This window comes from Coregonus clupeaformis, chromosome 2, assembly GCF_020615455.1.
Source record: "Coregonus clupeaformis isolate EN_2021a chromosome 2, ASM2061545v1, whole genome shotgun sequence".
In the NCBI taxonomy this organism is placed as follows: domain Eukaryota; kingdom Metazoa; phylum Chordata; class Actinopteri; order Salmoniformes; family Salmonidae; genus Coregonus; species Coregonus clupeaformis.
The window spans coordinates 23,317,393-23,339,101 of record NC_059193.1 but is presented as its reverse complement, the minus strand read 5'-3'; the positions used below and the strand labels follow the sequence as shown (position 1 = coordinate 23,339,101).

At 47.7% G+C, this 21,709-nt stretch overlaps 1 protein-coding gene across 1 annotated transcript; it reads left to right on the top strand.

Annotated features, from left to right (window-relative positions):
* Positions 1-17,335: 17,335 nt before the first annotated feature.
* LOC121579851 (arylsulfatase I-like) lies at positions 17,336-21,039 on the top strand. Its single transcript, XM_041894785.1, has 2 exons — positions 17,336-17,850; positions 18,925-21,039. The coding sequence occupies exons 1-2, from the start codon at positions 17,537-17,539 to the stop codon at positions 20,321-20,323; spliced, it is 1,713 nt and encodes a 570-aa protein (XP_041750719.1). The 5' UTR covers positions 17,336-17,536; the 3' UTR covers positions 20,324-21,039.
* The last annotated feature ends 670 nt before the right edge of the window (positions 21,040-21,709 follow it).

Below are 21,709 nucleotides of genomic sequence, written 5' to 3'. Positions count from 1 at the left end.
ACGGCATGTGGTGTGGGTCTTCAAGGGGGTGGGTTCCAACATACTGACTGGAAGTGAGCCTGAAAGCCAGTGGTGGTGGCGGTGGTGGTGGTGGGGCATTTTGTTTGGGTCAATCTGGGGGAGAGCATTGCTTAAGCAGGGGGTCAGTGGGAGCAGGGAGCTGAAAGAGACCCATTCATGGAGGATGGAGGTGAAACCAGGAAAGGAAAGCAGTGTGTATTCCAAACACAACGTCAAACCTTACAGTTGGTCTAACCAAGCTTGATTTCACCAGCTCTCAATTCCAACCCTCTCCTCCACACAAACACACACACACACACATAACCTTGGCTGAGCAAATTATTGGTTATGGAGAGCTGAAACGCAGATTCAGCTCCCATTCTTACACTGATCTGTTAGGCCACCAAAGTTGTATGGAAGAAAAAATTGAATATTTCCTGTGTTCATCCCCCCCCCCCCATTTCTGTTCTACCTGACATACAGTGGGGAAAAAAAGTATTTAGTCAGTCACCAATTGTGCAAGTTCTCCCACTTAAAAAGATGAGAGAGGCCTGTAATTTTCATCATAGGTACACGTCAACTATGACAGACGAATTGAGTTTTTTTTCTCTCCAGAAAATCACATTGTAGGATTTTTTATGAATTTATTTGCAAATTATGGTGGAAAATAAGTATTTGGTCACCTACAAACAAGCAAGATTCCTGGCTCTCACAGACCTGTAACTTCTTCTTTAAGAGGCTCCTCTGTCCTCCACTCGTTACCTGTATTAATGGCACCTGTTTGAACTTGTTATCAGTATAAAAGACACCTGTCCACAACCTCAAACAGTCACACTCCAAACTCCACTATGGCCAAGACCAAAGAGCTGTCAAAGGACACCAGAAACAAACTTGTAGACCTGCACCAGGCTGGGAAGACTGAATCTGCAATAGGTAAGCAGCTTGGTTTGAAGAAATCAACTGTGGGAGCAATTATTAGGAAATGGAAGACATACAAGACCACTGATAATCTCCATCGATCTGGGGCTCCACGCAAGATCTCACCCCGTGGGGTCAAAATGATCACAAGAACGGTGAGCAAAAATCCCAGAACCACACAGGGGGACCTAGTGAATGACATACAGAGAGCTGGGACCAAAGTAACAAAGCCTACCATCAGTAACACACTACACCGCCAGGGACTCAAATCCTGCAGTGCAAGACGTGTCCCCCTGCTTAAGCCAGTACATGTCCAGGCCCGTCTGAAGTTTGCTAGAGTGCATTTGGATGATCCAGAAGAGGATTGGGAGAATGTCATATGGTCAGATGAAACCAAAATAGAACTTTTTGGTAAAAACTCAACTCGTCGTGTTTGGAGGACAAAGAATGCTGAGTTGCATCCAAAGAACACCATACCTACTGTGAAGCATGGGGGTGGAAACATCATGCTTTGGGGCTGTTTTTCTGCAAAGGGACCAGGTCGACTGATCCGTGTAAAGGAAAGAATGAATGGGGCCATGTATTGTGAGATTTTGAGTGAAAACCTCCTTCCATCAGCAAGGGCATTGAAGATGAAACGTGGCTGGGTCTTTCAGCATGACAATGATCCCAAACACACCGCCCGGGCAACGAAGGAGTGGCTTCGTAAGAAGCATTTCAAGGTCCTGGAGTGGCCTAGCCAGTCTCCAGATCTCAACCCCATAGAAAATCTTTGGAGGGAGTTGAAAGTCCGTGTTGCTCAGCGACAGCCCCAAAACATCACTGCTCTAGAGGAGATCTGCATGGAGGAATGGGCCAAAATACCAGCAACAATGTGTGAAAACCTTGTGAAGACTTACAGAAAACGTTTGACCTGTGTCATTGCCAACAAAGGGTATATAACAAAGTATTGAGAAACTTTTGTTATTGACCAAATACTTATTTTCCACCATAATTTGCAAATAAATTCATTAAAAATCCTACAATGTGATTTTCTGGATTTTCTTTTCTAATTTTGTCTGTCATAGTTGACGTGTACCTATGATGAAAATTACAGGCCTCTCTCATCTTTTTAAGTGGGAGAACTTGCACAATTGGTGGCTGACTAAATACTTTTTTCCCCACTGTAGCTGTGTAATGTTGAGTGTTCTACTAGACATAGCTGTGTGATGTAGAGTGTTGTACTAGACCTAGCTGTGTGATGTAGAGTGTTCTACTAGACATAGCTGTGTGATGTAGAGTGTTGTACTAGACCTAGCTGTGTGATGTAGAGTGTTCTACTAGACATAGCTGTGTGATGTAGAGTGTTCTACTAGACATAGCTGTGTGATGTAGAGTGTTCTACTAGACATAGCTGTGTGATGTAGAGTGTTGTACTAGACCTAGCTGTGTGATGTAGAGTGTTCTACTAGACATAGCTGTGTGATGTAGAGTGTTCTACTATACATAGCTGTGTGATGTAGAGTGTTCTACTAGACATAGCTGTGTGATGTAGTGTTCTACTAGACATAGCTGTGTGATGTAGAGTGTTCTACTAGACATAGCTGTGTGATGTAGAGTGTTCTACTAGACATAGCTGTGTGATGTAGAGTGTTGTACTAGACATAGCTGTGTGATGTAGAGTGTTGTACTAGACATAGCTGTGTGATGTAGAGTGTTCTACTAGACATAGCTGTGTGATGTAAAGTGTTCTACTAGACATAGCTGTGTGATGTAGTGTTCTACTAGACATAGCTGTGTGATGTAGTGTTCTACTAGACATAGCTGTGTGATGTAGTGTTCTACTAGACATAGCTGTGTGATGTAGTGTTCTACTAGACATAGCTATGTGATGTACAGTGTTCTGCTAGACATAGCTATGTGATGTACAGTGTTCTACTAGACATAGCTGTGTGATGTAATGTGCCCTATGCTGCTTATATACTCCCACACATAGTTCCTGAGTGGTAGACGCAGAAGTGAGATTGGAGTCCTGGGGACGCATTCCCACTCGCTATGACTGTATGAAACACACTGAAACACACTGAGGGACTGCGCTGTTTATTCAGGTTACCCTCCTAAAAGGACGTCTGTTTGACAGGAAGTAAATATACCTCACATTCCCCGAGTTCAGCCACTCACGTCCGGGCTAGTGCTCCTGCTTTCTACAGGTAATTAACTGAATCAATGCCAGGGTTTATTTTTGCTATAGTAACTTGGAAAGAAGTGGAGGGTGCTCAACCAACGTGAGTTGAGGTGCAACGAAATGTTTTAATCATCATTGAAAAGGAAATATATAGTGATTTCTCATACACTACATGACCAAAAGTATCTGGACACCTGCTCGTCGAACATCTCATTCCAAAATCATGGGCATAAATATGGAGTTGATCCCCCTTTTGCTGTATAACAGCCTTCACTCTTCTGGGAAGTCTTTCCACTAGATGTTGGAAGATTGCTGCGGGGACTTGCCTCCATTCAGCCACAAGAGCATTAGTGAGGTCGCGCACTGATGTTGGCCGATTAGTCCTGGCTCACATTCGGCGTTCTAATTCATCCCAAAGGAGTTCAATGGGGTTGCAGTCAGGGCTCTGTGCAGGCCAGTCATGTTCTTCCACACCAATCTCGACAAACCATTTCTGTATGGTACTCGCTATGTGCATGGGGGTATTGTCGTGCTGAAACAGGAAAGGGCCTTCCCCAAACTGTTGCCACAAAGTTGGAAGCAAAGAATCGTCTAGAATGTAATTGTATGCTGTAGCGTTAAGATTTTCCTTCACTGGAACTAAGGGGCCTAGCCAAAACCATGAAAAACAGCCCCAGACCATTATTCCTCCTCAACCAAACTTTACAGTTGGCACTATGCATTCGGGCAGGTAGTGTCCAATGGCGGCAAGCTTTACACCACTCCAGCTGAAGCTTGGCATTGTGCATGGTGATCTTAGGCTTGTGTGGGGCTGCTCGCTTCCAGAGGCAGTTTGGAACTCGGTAGTGAGTGTTGCAACCGAGGACAGACGATTTTTACATGCTACGCGCTTCAGCACTTGGCAGTCCCGTTCTGTGAGCTTGTGTGGCCTACCACTTCACGGCTGAGCCGTTGTTGCTCCAAGACGTTTACACTTCACAATAACAGCACTTACAGTTGACCGGGGCAGCTCTAGCAGGGCAGAAATTTGACAAACTGACTTGTTGGAAAGGTGGCATCCTATGACGGTGCCACGTTAAAAGTCACTGAGCTCTTCAGTAAGGCCATTATACTGCCAATGTTTGTCTATAGAGATTGCATGGCTGTGTGCTCGATTTTATACACCTTTCAGCAACGGGTGTGGCTGAAATAGCCAAATCCACTAATTTGAAAGGGTGTCCACATACTTTTGTATATATAAAGTATGTCACTATACGATCTTGCTGTAGAACCGTAAAACAGACTCAAGCAAGAAATGTCAGTACTTACAGTTGAAGTCAGAAGTTTACATACACTTAGGTTGAAGTCATTAAAACTCGTTTTTCAACCACTCCACAAATGTCTTGTTAACAAACTATAGTTTTGGCAAGTTGGTTAGGACATCTACTTTGTGCATGACACAAGTAATTTTTCCAACAATTGTTTACAGACAGATTATTTCACTTATAATTCACTGCATTACAATTCCAGTGGGTCAGAAGTTGACATACACTAAGTTGAGTGTGCCTTTAAACAGCTTGGAAAATTCCAGAAAATGATGTCATGGCTTTAGAAGCTTCTGATAGGCTAATTGACATCATTTGAGTCAATTGGAGGTGTACCTGTGGATGTATTTCAAGGCCTACCTTCAAACACAGTGCCTCTTTGCTTGACATCATGGGAAAATCAAAAGAAATCAGCCAAAACCTCAGTACCACGTTCATCTGTACAAACAATAGTACGCAAGTATAAACACCATGGGACCACGCAGTCGTCATACCGCTCAGGAAGGAGACGCGTTCTGTCTCCTAGAGATTAACGTACTTTGGTGCGAAAAGTGCAAATCAATCCCAGAACAACAGCAAAGGACCTTGTGAAGATGCTGGAGGGAACAGGTACGAAAGTATCTATATCCACAGTAAAACGAGTCCTAATATCGACCTAACCTGAAAGGCCGCTCAGTAAGGAAGAAGCCACTGCTCCAAAACCGCCATAAAAAAGACAGACTACGGTTTGCAACTGCACATGGGGACAAAAATCGTACTTTTTGGAGAAATGTCCTCTGGTCTGATGAAACAAAATAGAACTGTTTGGCCATTATGACCATCGTTATGTTTGGAGGAAAAAGGGGGTAGCTTGCAAGCCGAAGAACACCATCCCAACCGTGAAGCACGGGGGTGGCAGCATCATGCTATGGGGGTGCTTTGCTGCAGGAGGGACTGGTGCACTTCACAAAATAGATGGCATCATGAGGAAGGAAAATTATATGGATATATTGAAGCAACAACATAAGTCAGGAAGTTAAAGCTTGGTCGCAATGGGTCTTCCAAATGGACAATGACCCCAAGCAAACTTTCAAAGTTGTGGCAAAATGGCTTAAGGACAACAAAGTCAAGGTATTGGAGTGGCCATCACAAAGCCCTGACCTCAATCCTATGGAAAATGTGTGGGCAGAACTGAAAAAGCGTGTACGAGCAAGGAGGCCTAGAAACCTGACTCAGTTACACAAGCTCTGTCTAGAGGAATGGGCCAAAATTCATCAAATTTATTGTGGTAAGCTTGTGGAAGGCTATCTGAAACGTTTGACCCAAGTTAAACAATTTAAAGGCAATTCTACCAAATACTAATTGAGTGTATATAAACTTCTGACCCACTGGGAATGTGATGAAATAAATAAAAGCTGAAAGAAATAATTCTCTCTACTATTATTCTGACATTTCACATTCTTAAAATAAAGTGGAGATCCTAACTGACCTAAGACAGGACATTTTTACTAGAATTAAATGTCAGGAATTGTGGAAAACTGAGTTTAAATGTATTTGGCTAAGGTGTATGTAAACTTCTGACTTAAACTGTAAACATGTTGTGTGTATTTGAGTTATTTGATCAATCAGGTAGATTATTCACCGATTATTGATTTAAAAATCTGATTATTCTTTCCTCATGTTTAGCCTTGGCCTCTTTAGATGTCCGTCCAGATGCCTGTTCACTGTTCAGGGGTCCTAATGAGCTGTTGTGTCTGGCCCAGGTGGCCAGGTTCTCTGTAGAGAGAGAACCGCTGCTCTGTGCTGCCAACTCAAACATACCCCAGGGTCCAGGCAGTAGGTCTGAGTCCAGCCCCGGATCACCTGTGAGGTCCCTCCAGGAGACCATGGTGTGGACACTGAACATTAAACAGGCGCCGGGGGAGGGTTGGATCAAGAAGGGTTGGATTATGATTAAAGGCAGAAAGAGAGGGTGAAAGACAATTGCATTGGTGGTGAGTTTAAATTAGATAGTAAATAGCCCCCAGGACAGCACAATATATATACTGCCCCCAGGGCAGCACTTGAAAGACAGAAAGGGAGAGAGATTAACATTCCATTCTTAGAACCTCATGTCCAAACAGCCCTAAATCCTTAATCCTGATCCATTCCCTCCTGATATGATGAAGTAATGTTGACAACAAGACATCTCTCCTAGCATAACACAATTCCATAGTATGTATCAGCCAGGACCCATGGTTACCTGACTGGCAGAGTGCCTCTAGTTAGAAGCAGATATTGTAACAAAAGAGGAAACCGCTTGGCTGGAGGATGGAGTGAAGCAAGTTAGAGAACAAACGTCTATCCAGTCATTTCAGGACGTTCCAAAAAAGGAGGAAATAAAAACGTTTGAAAAAGGGAAAGAGAGCGAGAGAGAGAGAGAGAGAGAGTATTGTGCAGGTTTAATGGCAGTTCTGCATTGATTAGAAAGGGGGTAGTGTTCTTAGTGATGGAGAAGCCGTATTCAATAACAGCGCCTCTTCCTCAGCCAAACACTACATCTGGTGGGGACCAACACAGAGCAGCACAGCTATCTCCTTTCATGTCCCCATGTTTTCTGAGAAAGTAAAGAAATGAAAACTGCTACCTGGTAGGAAAGTGATGGAGGGTCATAGGGAGACGGGTAACAGTAAACTAAAGGATCTTCGATGAGTCAATCATACATCAAACTCCTGTCATCATTAAAAATCTAACCCACACAAGGTCATATGCCCTTTTAGTGCTCGAAGGGTAACATTAAAAAAGAAAAAGGAGTAAATGTCACTGCAGTATGTTTTCCATTATAAACTGGGTGGTTCGAGCCCTGAATACTGATTGGCTGACAGTCTTGGTATATCAGACCATATACCACGGGTATGACAAAACATATATTTTTACTGCTCTAATTACGTTGGTAACACATTTATAATAGCAATAAGGCACCTCGGGGGTTTGTGATATATGGCCAATATTCCACAGCTAAGGTCTGTATCTAGGCACTCCGCGTAGCGTTGAGCATAAGAACAGCTCTTAGCCGTGGTATATTGGCCATATACCATACCCCCTCGGGCCTTATTGCTTAAGAGAGCAGGAGCAAGCAGGAGCAAGCTGTATGTCACTAACTGGTGGGCCTGTTTGTGCCAAGAAAGTATTTGAGTCTCTCTACTTTTCATGAATGAGTTCTTCTTTAAACTAAATGGGCTCTGATTATGCTTTTATATGTTCTGTTTACATTTACATTTATGTCATTTAGCAGACGCTCTTATCCAGAGCGACTTACAAATTGGTGCATTCACCTTATAGCCAGTGGGATAACCACTTTTTTTTTTGGGGGGTGGGGTAAGGGGGGTAGAAGGATTACTTTATCCTAACCCAGGTATTCCTTAAAGAGGTGGGGTTTCAAATGTCTCCGGAAGGTGGTGAGTGACTCCGCTGTCCTGGCGTCGTGAGGGAGCTTGTTCCACCATTGGGGTGCCAGAGCAGCGAACAGTTTTGACTGGGCTGAGCGGGAACTGTGCTTCAGCAGAGGTAGGGAGCCAGCAGGCCAGAGGTGGATGAACGCAATGCCCTCGTTTGGGTGTAGGGACTGATCAGAGCCTGAAGGTACGGAGGTGCCATTCCCCTCACAGCTCCGTAGGCAAGCACCATGGTCTTGTAGCAGATGCGAGCTTCAACTGGAAGCCAGTGGAGTGTGCGGAGGAGCGGGGTGACGTGAGAGAACTTGGGAAGGTTGAACACCAGACGGGCTGCGGCATTCTGGATGAGTTGTAGGGGTTTAATGGCACAGGCAGGGAGCCCAGCCAACAGCGAGTTGCAGTAATCCAGACGGGAGATGACAAGTGCCTGGATTAGGACCTGTGCCGCTTCCTGTGTAAGGCAGGGTCGTACTCTCCGAATGTTGTAGAGCATGAACCTACAGGATCGGGTCACCGCCTTGATGTTAGCGGAGAACGACAGGGTGTTGTCCAGGGGTCACGCCAAGGCTCTTCGCACTCTGGGAGGAGGACACAACGGAGTTGTCAACCGTGATGGCGAGATCATGGAACGGGCAGTCCTTCCCCGGGAGGAAGAGCAGCTCTGTCTTGCCAAGGTTCAGCTTGAGGTGGTGATCCGTCATCCATACTGATATGTCTGCCAGACATGCAGAGATGCGATTCCACCTGGTTATCAGAAGGGGGAAAGGAGAAGATTAGTTGTGTGTCGTCTGCGTAGCAATGATAGGAGAGGCCATGTGAGGATATGACAGAGCCAAGTGACTTGGTGTATAGCGAGAATAGGAGAGGGCCTAGAACTGAGCCCTGGGGGACACCAGTGGTGAGAGCACGTGGTGCGGAGACAGCTTCTCGCCACGCCACTTGGTAGGAGCGACCGATCAGGTAGGACGCAATCCAAGAGTGAGCCGCGCCGGAGATGCCCAGCTCGGAGAGGGTGGAGAGGAGGATCAGATGGTTCACTGTATCAAAGGCAGCAGACAGGTCTAGAAGGACAAGAGCAGAGGAGAGAGAGTTAGCTTTAGCAGTGCGGAGAGCCTCCGTGACACAGAGAAGAGCAGTCTCAGTTGAATGACCAGTCTTGAAACCTGACTGGTTTGGATCGAGAAGGTCATTTTGAGAGAGATAGCAAGAGAGTTGGCTAAAGACGGCACGCTCAATAGTTTTGGAGAGAAAAGAAAGAAGGGATACTGGTCTGTAGTTGTTGACATCAGAGGGATCGAGTGTTGGTTTTTTGAGAAGGTGTGCAACTCTCGCTCTCTTGAAGACGGAAGGGACATAGCCAGCGGTCAAGTATGAGTTGATCAGCGAGGTGAGGTAAGGGAGAAGGTCACCGGAGATGGTCTGGAGAAGAGAGGAGGGGATAGGGTCAAGCGGGCAGGTTGTTGGGCGGCCAGCCGTCACAAGTCGCAAGATTTTATCTGGAGAGAGAGGGGAGAAAGAAGTCAAAGCATAGGGTAGGGCAGTGTGAGCAGGACCAGCAGTGTCATTTGACTTAACAAACGAGGATCGGATGTCGTCAACCTTCTTTTCAAAATGGTTGACGAAGTCATCCACAGAGTAGCGGTCGGAGACATGGAGGGGAGTTGCAGTGAGATTAGTAGAAGAACAGCATCTAGTAAAGATGAGGTCAAGCGTATTGCCTGCCTTGTGAGTAGGGGGGGCGGTGAGAGGGTGAGGTCAAAAGAGGAGAGGAGTGGAAAGAAGGAGGCAGAGAGAAATGAGTCAAAGGTAGACGTAGGGAGGTTGAAGTCCCCCAGAACTGTGAGGGGTGAGCCATCCTCAGGAAAGGAACTTATCAAGGCATCAAGCTCATTGATGAACTCTCCAAGGGAACCTGGAGGGCGATAGATGACAAGGATATTAAGCTTAAATGGGCTAGTGACTGTGACAGCATGGAATTCAAATGAGGAGATAGACAGATGGGTCAGGTGAAAAATAGAGAATGTCCACTTGGGAGAGATGACGGATTCCTTGCTAGGATTCCATTGCTACTTCAATTAGGAAGTAGCAATGGGAAACTTGTAATATGTAAAGGATCTTGTTCATTTAACTCCTGAAATACACAAGTTGTTGTAACAATAACGTGCCAATAAACAAACAAATAGAAAGTGAACCATTGAAGTTCTTAATGTTTATGACCTCAATAACCATTTTTAATGTCAAGCAGTAGAACTCATCTCTTCGGTATAGATACCACACTAACCCTCAGTATCCCATTGAAACCAACAGAACAGTGCTTTTGCATCTACACAAATCCTCCTTATTTAGCTACATGTGGTGGATCGGACAGAACAAGAATAAACCTGTAATACGTTCATGATGGAAACTGTATAGGGGCCACTGGGTTGCTGCATCCATTCAGTGTCTGAGAATGTGACCTGCCTTATCCTTATAGCTAAAGATCCACTGAATCACCTTCTGTTCAACCAGACTGGTAAATTAAAGCAATCTGACATCCTTTTTAACCTGACAAGATACCTCTTGTCACGGTTTCGGCCGAGACTGCTCCTCCTCCTGGTTCGGGCAGGCTTCGGCGGTCGTTGTCCCCGGAGTACTAGCTGCCACCGATCTATGTTTCATGTTCGTTTGGTTTTGTCTGGATGTTGTACACCTGTGTCTTGTTAGTCCTCGTTAGTGTCCTATTTAGTTCTCGTTGTGTGTGCTTGTCGTTGTGTGTGATTGCGCTTCTGTTTCGTGTTTGGAGCTACATTTTTCCCTCCAGTGTTTTGGAGAGGGTTGTTTGCACATGTTTGTGTGTCATTCGTTTTGTCGCCTGTGTGCGTCGTGCTTTTTGCCTTCGGGCTTATTGTGCTTCTGTTGTATATATATAATATATATTGCACTAAAGCCTTTGGACTGAGCCTCTGCGTCCTGCGCTTGATTCCTACACCACACCCACCTTCAGCACGCCTTGACAGAATCACACACCACATATAATGGAATCAGCAGGATCGGCAGTGACGCCTGTGTCGCTCGAGGAGCATCTCCGTGGGCAAGAGGACCAGATCCGACAACTGGAGACCGCTCTACAGGAGGTTATCAACATCATGCACCGATGGGAGGCCAGCAGGGTACCCACACCTCCACCTACCCTGTCCATTCCATCGGTCGGTCCACCAGTCCCAGGTTCGGAACCCAGGGGGATTCGGCTCTCGCTCCCGAGGGCGTATGACGGAACAGCTGCCGGGTGTCAGGGGTTCCTCCTGCAGGTGGAGCTTTACCTGGCTACTGTACACCCGGTGCCCTCGGGATACGAGAGCGTTTCCGCCCTCATCTCCTGTCTCATGGGCAAGGCGTTGGAGTGGGCTAACGCCGAGTGGAGGAAGATGGACGCCAACACCATCACCTACGCCGAGTTCTCCCGCCGCTTCAAGGCCGTGTTCGACCATCCACCTGAGGGCAAAGCGGCGGGGGAGCGTCTAGTCCATTTGAGACAGGGGGAGGAGGAGCGCTCAGGTGTTCGCTCTAGAGTACCGGACTCTAGCGGCGGATGCAGGGTGGAATGAACGGGCTCTCATCGACCATTTTCGATGTAGCCTACGAGAGGACGTTCAACGTGAGTTGGCCTGCAGGGATACCCATCTTACCTTCGACCAGTTGGTCGATATGTCCATCCGTCTGGACACCCTGCTGGCCACCCGTGGGACGTCCCGAGGGGGAGTCAGTCCATTCCGCCCTCCGGCACCTCCGAGCCGAGCCCTATGGAGCTCGGGGGTGCCGGCGCTAGAGAACGGAGTAGGAAGAGCCCGAGGGGGCCAGTCTCCTGCACCAAGTGCGGTCGTGGAGGGCACACTACGGCCAGGTGCGGGGGAGGGTTCTCCGGGAGTAACGACAACAGGCCACGCACTGGGGGGGCCTCCCAGGTGAGTAGACGTCCCACTTACCCAGAGCTTTCTGTTGCACACTTTTGTATACCTGTTTGTTTTCCACAGGTTGCACCTCATTCCCAGCATAAGGCGCTAGTAGATTCAGGGGCAGCTGGGAATTTTGTTGATCGTAAGTTTTGTTTTGAGTTAGGGATCCCTCTCCTACCTGTTGACAAACCTTTTCCCGTTCATGCCTTAGACAGCCGCCCGTTGGGGTCGGGGTTGATCAGGGAGATCACAGCGCCACTTCGGATGTGTGCGCAGAGGGGTCATGAGGAGACTATACAGTTGTATCTGATTGACTCTCCTGCGTGCCCAGTGGTGCTGGGGATTCCCTGGTTAAGCACCCATAACCCTGCTATTTCGTGGCAACAGAGGGCTCTCGATGGGTGGTCTGCTCAGTGCGAGGGGCGATGTCTGGGTGTTTCCGTGGGGGCGACTTCGGTGGAAAGTCCAAACCAAGTGCCCGCACTGCATATTCCGCCTGAATATGGGGATTTAGCACTCGTGTTTAGCAAAACTAGGGCGACGCAGTTGCCTCCTCATAGACAGGGGGATTGTGCGATTGATCTCCAGGCAGGAGCAGCGCTCCCACGGAGCCATGTGTATCCTTTGTCTCAAGAGGAGAGAAAAGCTACGGAGACTTATATAGCCAAATCTTTGAGACAAGGATACATTCGGCCCTCCACTTCTCCCGCCTCCTCAAGCTTCTTTTTTGTGAAAAAGAAAGATGGAGGGTTGCGCCCGTGCATTGATTACCGTGGTCTCAATCAGATTACTGTGAAATACAGTTATCCACTCCCTCTGATTGCGACCATGACGGAGTCATTGCATGGAGCGCGGTTTTTCACAAAACTGGATCTCAGGAGCGTGTATAACTTGGTGCGCATTAGGGAGGGTGACGAATGGAAGACAGCGTTTAGTACCACGTCAGGTCATTTCGAATATCTCGTCATGCCATATGGGTTGATGAATGCTCCATCAGTCTTCCAATCCTTCGTAGATAACATTTTCCGGGATATGCAGGGACAAGGGGTGGTCGTGTACATTGATGACATTCTGGTGTACTCGTCTACCCGAGCCGAGCATATAACCCTGGTGCGTCGTGTATTGAGGAGACTGTTGGAGCACGACCTATATGTCAAGGCAGAGAAATGTCTGTTTTTCCAGGAGTCGGTCTCCTTTTTGGGTTATCGGTTGTCCGCGTCAGGGGTGAGAATGGAGGTGGATCGTGTGTCGCTGTGCGTAATTGGCAAACCCCAACTACTGTAAAAGAGGTGCAGCAGTTTTTGGGCTTTGCGAATTACTACCGGAGGTTTATCCGGGGTTTTGGACAGGTGGCAGCTCCCATCACGTCCCTTCTGAAGGGGGGTCCGGTGCGCCTGCAGTGGTCAGCCGATGCGGACAGGGCCTTTAGGAGACTGAGGGACCTGTTTACGTCGGCTCCGGTGCTAGCGCATCCGGATCCCGCATTACCCTTTCAGGTCGAGGTAGACGCGTCTGAGGCTGGTATAGGGGCCGTTCTCTCTCAACGGTCCGGCACGCCACCTAAACTCCGCCCCTGTGCCTTTTACTCTAAGAAGCTCAGCCCGGCGGAGCGTAACTATGACGTTGGGGACAGGGAGCTGTTAGCTGTAGTTCAAGCCCTTAAGGTGTGGAGGCATTGGCTTGAGGGGGCTAAACACCCTTTCCTCATTTTGACTGACCATCGGAACCTGGAGTACATCCGGGCAGCGAGGAGACTGAACCCTCGCCAGGCTCGATGGAGTATGTTTCTCACCAGGTTCGTATTTAAAATCACGTACATCCCTGGGTCCCAGAATGGTAAGGCAGATGCGCTGTCCCGGCGGTATGACACGGAGGAGAGGTCCGTTGAGCCCACTCCCATACTACCGGAGTCTTGCCTTGTGGCACCGGTGGTGTGGGAGGTCGATGCCGAAATCGAGCGAGCGTTGCGTACCGACCCCAGCCCTCCACAGTGTCCTGAGGGTCGGAAGTACGTTCCGCGCGAGATTCGGGATCGACTCATTTACTGGGCTCACACGTCACCCTCCTCTGGACATCCGGGTATCGGCCGGACGGTGCATTGCCTTAGCACTAAATACTGGTGGCCCACTTTGGCTAGGGATGTGAGGGTTTATGTCTCCTCCTGCTCGGTGTGTGCCCAGTGTAAGGCGCCCGACATCTGCCCAGGGGTAAGTTACAACCCCTGCCCGTTCCACAACGACCATGGTCCCACCTCTCGGTGGATTTTGTGACAGACCTTCCCCTCTCTCAGGGGAATACCACCATCCTGGTCGTTGTGGACCGGTTCTCTAAGGCCTGTCGTCTTCTCCCTATGTCGGGTCTTCCTACTGCCCTACAGACCGCTGAGGCCCTATTTACCCATGTCTTCCGGCATTACGGGGTACCCGAGGATATAGTGTCTGATCGAGGTCCCCAGTTTACCTCTCGTGTTTGGAGAGCGTTCATGGAGCGTTTGGGGGTCTCGGTTAGCCTTACCTCAGGGTACCACCCGGAGAGTAACGGGCAGGTAGAACGTGTCAACCAGGATGTGGGTAGGTTTCTGAGGTCGTTTTGCCAGGACCGGCCGGAGGAGTGGGCACGGTACATTCCCTGGGCCGAGATGGCCCAGAACTCTCTCCGCCACTCCTCTACTAACCTAACCCCCTTCCAATGTGTGTTAGGTTACCAGCCGGTTCTGGCACCTTGGCAGCAGAGCCAGATCGAGGCCCCTGCGGTGGATGATTGGATGAGGCGCTCGGAAGAGACGTGGAACGCTGCCCACGTCCACCTGCAGCGGGCCGTCCTTCGTCACAAGGCGAGCGCCGATCTCCACCGCAGTGAGGGGCCGGTGTACGCACCCGGAGATCGAGTCTGGCTCTCTACCAGAAACCTACCCCTCCGCCTGCCCTGCCGGAAGCTGGGTCGGCGGTTTGTGGGGCCCTTTAAGGTCCTGAGAAGATTGAACGAGGTGTGTTATAGATTACATCTACCTGTTGAGTATAAGAATATTAACCCCTCGTTCCATGTGTCTCTTCTCAGGCCGGTGGTAGCTGGTCCACTCCAGGACAATGAGATAGGGGAGACTCCTCCGCCCCCACTGGACATCGAGGGGGCTCCGGCGTACACCGTTCGGTCCATCTTGGACTCTAGACGCCGGATGGGGGGTCTCCAGTATCTCGTGGAGTGGGAGGGGTACGGCCCGGAGGAGCGGTGCTGGGTGCCGCGGAGGGACATCCTAGACCCATCTCTCCTGTCGGAGTTCCACCGGGACCATCCCGCCGCGCCCTGCTCCGCGTCCTCCTGGTCGTCGCCGGGTCGGGCGCACGGCTGGAGCCGCGTCAAGGGGGGGTACTGTCACGGTTTCGGCCGAGACTGCTTCTCCTCCTGGTTCGGGCAGGCTTCGGCGGTCGTCGTCCCGGAGTACTAGCTGCCACCGATCTATGTTTCATGTTCGTTTGGTTTTGTCTGGATGTTGTACACCTGTGTCTTGTTAGTCCTCGTTAGTGTCCTATTTAGTTCTCGTTGTGTGTGCTTGTCGTTGTGTGTGATTGCGCTTCTGTTTCGTGTTTGGAGCTACATTTTTCCCTCCAGTGTTTTGGAGAGGGTTGTTTGCACATGTTTGTGCGTCATTCGTTTTGTCGCCTGTGTGCGTCGTGCTTTTTGCCTTCGGGCTTATTGTGCTTCTGTTGTATATATATAATATATATTGCACTAAAGCCTTTGGACTGAGCCTCTGCGTCCTGCGCTTGATTCCTACACCACACCCACCTTCAGCACGCCTTGACACCTCTCATATGATCACCACTGACATTAATCATCCTATACGTGGTAGCCTACTGACCGGGTGTTTGCAAGTATCATTTATAAACCTCTATATTTGTCTCTTAAAATACATTAAAGTATTGTGTAATGACACAGTTTGCCAGGATGAAAATATAGCAAACAAATACAGTACGTAAAAATACCTTCCAGAAACCAGATATTCCATTTACTAAACCATCTGGGGTCGAGTAAGGTTGTATTCAGGTGTAGCCTTTGTAAGGTATCTGTTTCTTAAATACTGTCATCAAACATAGCTACTCTTGGTTCTACTAATATGGTAGAATTCTCGGTCAAATTATTATTGGCAGTTGGACATTTTTTAAAGGCCTGTGATGGAATTAGCCTTCATCAACCCACTGACATCTCCTCATCCTCACCCTGGCTCTTTGGGCATCAATCATCTTTGGGTTGGGGGGTTGGAAGGCTGATGTTGATTCTAGTGATGTTGTTTACTCTCTGAGAAGATCATTCCAGTTCTTCTACCTCTGGCCAAGAGAAAACAGATGAGTCACATCTCATTACTGTTAGATGGATGGTTCAGTCACAAACCTGTATCGTCTCTCGATCCCCTGATGCCTGTAGAGATTCTGCTAAGTAAACCCCTGCTACAATTTCATGCCTTATCCCCTGGGCTAACCATTGGCAGATGTGGCCACATTTCTCTCTTCAAATCTCCATTGCCAAACTCCAAAATAGGTTTTGATTTTCTTGAATATGTTGACCTCTTTGACCTGTTGTCATTTCATGTTTTGTCATGGTGTTTGTGGACACAAAGCTGAAAGTGTTAAGAACCAATATCACAATATGATACATATTGAGAGTACAACAGCTTAGCTTACAAACTGTTTGAAACCTTTTCAAGCATCCAACTCTCTGTCTACTATACCCGTTAAACTGTGAGCAGCCCTACAGTTCTTCACTCATTCAAGTGAACTCCAAAGCTGTAAAATCCCCTTCAAACCTACAGGACTGGTGAAGTGACCACAGAACAGAAATCCAGTCTCCATGATTTCCTGCCGGGTGGGTGTCTGTGATTTGTAAGTGGCTCTTTTAGATGCCTGCTAGGAGATGTTATCAGGTCGGCCTATGTCCTCTGGATCAGTGAGCCTGCTCTTTCTCCCCCAGCTCTGGAGCCCTCGTAACACAGCAGAAATAATGAAAGAGGGTCTGTGAGCGGAGCTGAGTGGAGTGGGGAACACTGTCAGTGATTGTGTCAGTAGGGGGGTTAGTGCCCCAGCCCAGTCACAGCTCCCCCAGAACCCCCTGGGCCCATACCATGTTTTCCTTACATTTGGGATTCTTAGGAACCTTGTAGACTGGGTCTATAAAACTATTAGTCCTAATATGTAAGTTAAAATTGTAATTACATCTGAATTATAACATAATTACTTTTTATCATAAGTAGCTTATGTATTAGGCCTACATGATTTCACACTTGCAATTGATTGATCAAAAGTAAATAGTTACGATTCGTTTACTTTGATGGAAATGTCTCCCTGTGGAGTGTTCCTATGGCTTGGATGACTGTGACCTGGTAGGATCCAGATTTCCAGAGTCATTTTACAGTATTATTTCAATCACACTGTGCAGGACGTATGTGTGTGTGTGTGTGTGTGTGTGTGTGAGAGAGAAGGGGGAGGGGTCTAGAGGGTTTCCTACAGCTTCTCATTTCAATGAACCAGGGCGGGGTTAAGACCATCATTGTGGGAAACGTTTTTTAAAGGAGTTTAAACCTTTTTATATCATTACGAGAAGTTCGTGGGCATCATCATCATAGCGAGAGGAGAGGTAGAAACGTATCGGTAGCCGGTAGGTGCAGGCTATGATCATAGGTTATCCCTCTAGGAAAAGTAGCCTACACTATCGTTTCAACATGCTTTTCTCATGTATGATAACATTATACAATGAATTAGGTATATATTTTCAGGTATAGATAGCCTAACCGTTTAACGGCGCGCTGTTACCATGGCAATGTCAGCTCTAACCGGATTCTCCGTTGTCAGTTTGTTCAGTCTCGGCTACCTGTCGTGGGACTGGATGAGCCCGAACCAGGTGGAGAACGAATCCGTTACGAACTTTCGACACCGTTCGCCGGTACCGCATCCCCCACACATAATCTTCATCATGACGGACGACCAGGGATTCAACGATATTGGTTACCACGGCTCGGACATCCAGACACCAACGCTTGATAAGCTAGCAGCAGACGGAGTGAAGCTGGAGAACTACTACATCCAGCCCATATGCACTCCGTCCCGCAGTCAGCTGATCACCGGCAGGTTAGCACATCTCTTATGACAAGGCCCGGTGGCATAAAACACCTTAAGTTAATTTCCCCCTTATCTTTTCCCTTAAAGTTTCCTTAACTTTAAATCAGTTGCACAACACATTTTAAGTTACATTTCCCCCTTAAATTAAGAGAAAAAGTTAAGGGTGCCCGGCATGGGGTCCCTTAACTGCATCATACAGTATGGATATCAATGTAAACAGCATTTGTGGAGGTGAATGTTGCTTTCATCTGCTCTGGTTACAAAAGGAAAACATCAAACAGCTAGCTAGCTACTGTACTTAGCTAAGCAATGGCAGGTGCACAATCCATGGCTAACTTTACAACGCTACTGTAGCTGGCTAGTTAGCTATAGCTACTCTGTAAGCTATCTTGACTTACTAGAAAGTAATATAAACAAGTTGAGAAACAATAACTATAAAAACGTGGGTTATTATCTTCTGAAGCAATATTATTATCCTGTCTTGATTGTATAAGTTATATTTTGCTATCTTACAAAATTAAAGCTATCTCTTTGAGACATTTAATCAGTCAATCAGGCCGTCTCCATGGTAAACAGATACTCTTTCTGCCATACATGCCTTCAAACTACTGTAAAACCCCTTTTTTATGCCCTTACTTAAGGAAATATTTGAGGGGCTCTATGCAACGCCCTTAAACAATTACCTTAGGTAAGGGGGAAATTATTCCTTAAGGGAAAAACGTAAGATGTTTTATGGAACCGGGCCCAGACCTTATGTAGAGAGGTGTTGTATTATACAAATGAATGATTTATTCATAAATATGTTTTTGTGTGTGGCTTTTTTTGTAGGCATTGTTTTGTCTGTGGGGTCTATTCCCTATAGATGAATGTGGATCAACCAATCCTGAGTAATCAATAGTAGTGGATGAATTGGTGGATCCATTAAAATTCAGTATTGGTTGAGCCATATCTCTCTGTTTTTCTACTTAGATTTTTGATAATTCATAGTTGATTTATTGATTAGGCTACTTTTATTGTTCATCAATTACTTGAGTGACCAGACATTTTACTTTACTTTTTATGCCTTTGTGACCTTCTGCCCAGGTACCAGATCCACACTGGCCTGCAGCACTCCATCATCCGCCCCCGTCAGCCCAACTGTCTTCCCTTCGATCAGGTCACCCTTCCCCAGAGACTACAGGAGGCTGGCTACTCCACCCATATGGTGGGCAAGTGGCACCTGGGCTTCTACAAGAAGGAATGCCTGCCCACCCGCAGAGGCTTCGACTCCTACTTTGGCTCTCTGACGGGCAGCGTGGACTACTACACCTACAAGTCATGTGACGGCCCAGGTACGTGTGGGTTCGACCTCCACGAGGGGGAGACGGTGGCGTGGGGTCAGGGGGGGAAGTACTCCACCCATCTGTATACTCAGAGGGTGAGGAAGATCCTGGCAGCCCATGATCCCCAGGCCCAGCCTCTGTTTATATACCTCTCCTTCCAGGCGGTGCACACACCACTCCAGTCCCCGCCGGAGTACATCTACCCATACCGAGGCCTCGGCAACGTGGCCAGAAGGAAGTATGCAGCCATGGTGTCGGCTGTAGACGAGGCGGTGAGGAATGTGACCTACGCCCTCCGCAAGTACGGCTACTACCAGAACAGCGTCATCATCTTCTCCACTGACAACGGAGGCCAGCCCTTCTCTGGGGGCAGCAACTGGCCTCTCAGGGGGCGTAAGGGCACCTACTGGGAGGGGGGCGTGAGGGGGTTGGGCTTCGTCCACAGCCCCCTGCTGAGGCGCAAGAGGAGGGTGAGTAAGGCCCTGGTGCACATCACTGACTGGTACCCCACACTGGTGGGGCTGGCTGGGGGGAACGCCTCACTGACGGAAAAGCTTGATGGGTATGACGTGTGGGGGGCCATCAGTGAGGGGAAGGAGTCCCCACGGCTGGAGATCCTCCATAACATAGACCCCCTCTATAACCCGGCCCGGAGCGGCTCCCTGCAGAACGGCTATGGCATCTGGAACACGGCCATCCAGGCCTCCATCCGGGCCGGGGACTGGAAGCTCCTGACTGGAGATCCCGGATACGGAGACTGGACCCCACCCCAGATGCTCCCTGGTTTCCCCGGCAGCTGGTGGAATCTGGAACGCCACCTAGAACCTCAGAAGTCTGTGTGGCTCTTTAACATCAGCGGAGACCCCTACGAACGCTACGACCTGGCAGAGCAGCGACCGGACGTGGTCAAAGAGCTGCTGGCACGGTTGGTGTTCTACAACCGGACGTCGGTCCCTGTGCGGTACCCCTCGGAGGACCCCCGGGCCGACCCGGACCTGAACGGGGGTGCGTGGGGACCCTGGGCGGGGGACGAGGAGGACGAGCACTGGGTCGGGGTCTACCACAAAAAGAGCAAGGACAGAAAGAAGAAGTACAAGCTGTCCGAAACCAAATCCTTCTTCAGAAGACTTAACACTAGGATCATGGCCAACCGGATATAGGAGCTGCTTCAGTCTTAAAGCTCCCTATAGCGACAATGTGGAACCAGACTGTTAAATCAATGACTTTGTTTACACTCCACAACCTGTGTGTTTCTGTATGTCTTCTTGTGTAAACAGTGGCTATCTGATTTGTGATCAGAATGAGGTCAACTATGGAATCACATGTTGTACACTGGGCAGAGCTAAGAGTTTGAGTTGAGTTCAACTACACACACCTCACACAACACCTGTGACAGTAGGTCTTGCTGTATGTATATTTCTGCTGATAAAATGAGGACTCAGTACCCTATAGACCTATGGATGATTTATCCATTGTCCATTATACTGTAGGATAGTTGTTGATATATAAATGGGGTATGTCAGATATTGCATACTTTTCTTTTAGTGTTGGAGAATCTCTTGAGAATTACCTAATGAAATATGAATAAATGTGAAAAACATTACACAAATGACCTTTCTGAGGTAGATCCAGGAGTTCAGACCAATGGGCCTTCATCTCATTACACTGAGCTTTGTGGACCAGACACATCAATGTGATTACTGAGGGAACATTGCCCTCTGATGGAAGTTAAGAGAAGCTACATTTTTATACCACCATAAAGTTAACCTCTTCTCTCACTTCCCTTTCAAGTCATTCCAGTAGATCAGAAGTGAACCCACTCCAATCTATAGAGAGTGGTGGCTGCTGAGGGGAGGACGGCTTATAATAATGGCTGAAATTGAGTCAATGGAATGGTATCAAACACGTGATTTCCATGTGGTTGATACCATTCCAGCCATTATTATGAGCCATCTTCCCTACAGCAGCCTCCACTGATGTGTATGGTGGTACAGAACATGTATAAGCTGGTAAAAAGACCTGACTTTGCCTAGTTCTTTGCCTACTTGAACAAAATGTTATTGTTGGCCACACAAACTCTCTGTGGTCAAACACTTCCTCTTTCAGTCCGAGGTGCCAAAGAAAGAAACATACAGTGGGGAAAAAAAGTATTTAGTCAGCCACCAATTGTGCAAGTTCTCCCACTTAAAAAGATGAGAGAGGCCTGTAATTTTCATCATAGGTACACGTCAACTATGACAGACAAAATGAGAAAAAATAATCCAGAAAATCACATTGTAGGATTTTTAATGAATTTATTTGCAAATTATGGTCGAAAATAAGTATTTGGTCAATAACAAAAGTTTCTCAATACTTTGTTATATACCCTTTGTTGGCAATGACACAGGTCAAACGTTTTCTGTAAGCGTTCACAAGGTTTTCACACACTGTTGCTGGTATTTTGGCCCATTCCTCCATGCAGATCTCCTCTAGAGCAGTGATGTTTTGGGGCTGTCGCTGGGCAACACGGACTTTCAACTCCCTCCAAAGATTTTCTATGGGGTTGA

Coding starts and splice junctions, on each gene's coding strand:
- LOC121579851 (XM_041894785.1), top strand. CDS start 17,537: ATGGCAATGTCAGCTCTAACCGGATTCTCCGTTGTCAGTTTGTTCAGT. Junction 17,851..18,924: donor AGTCAGCTGATCACCGGCAG/GTTAGCACATCT, acceptor CCTTCTGCCCAG/GTACCAGATCCACACTGGCC.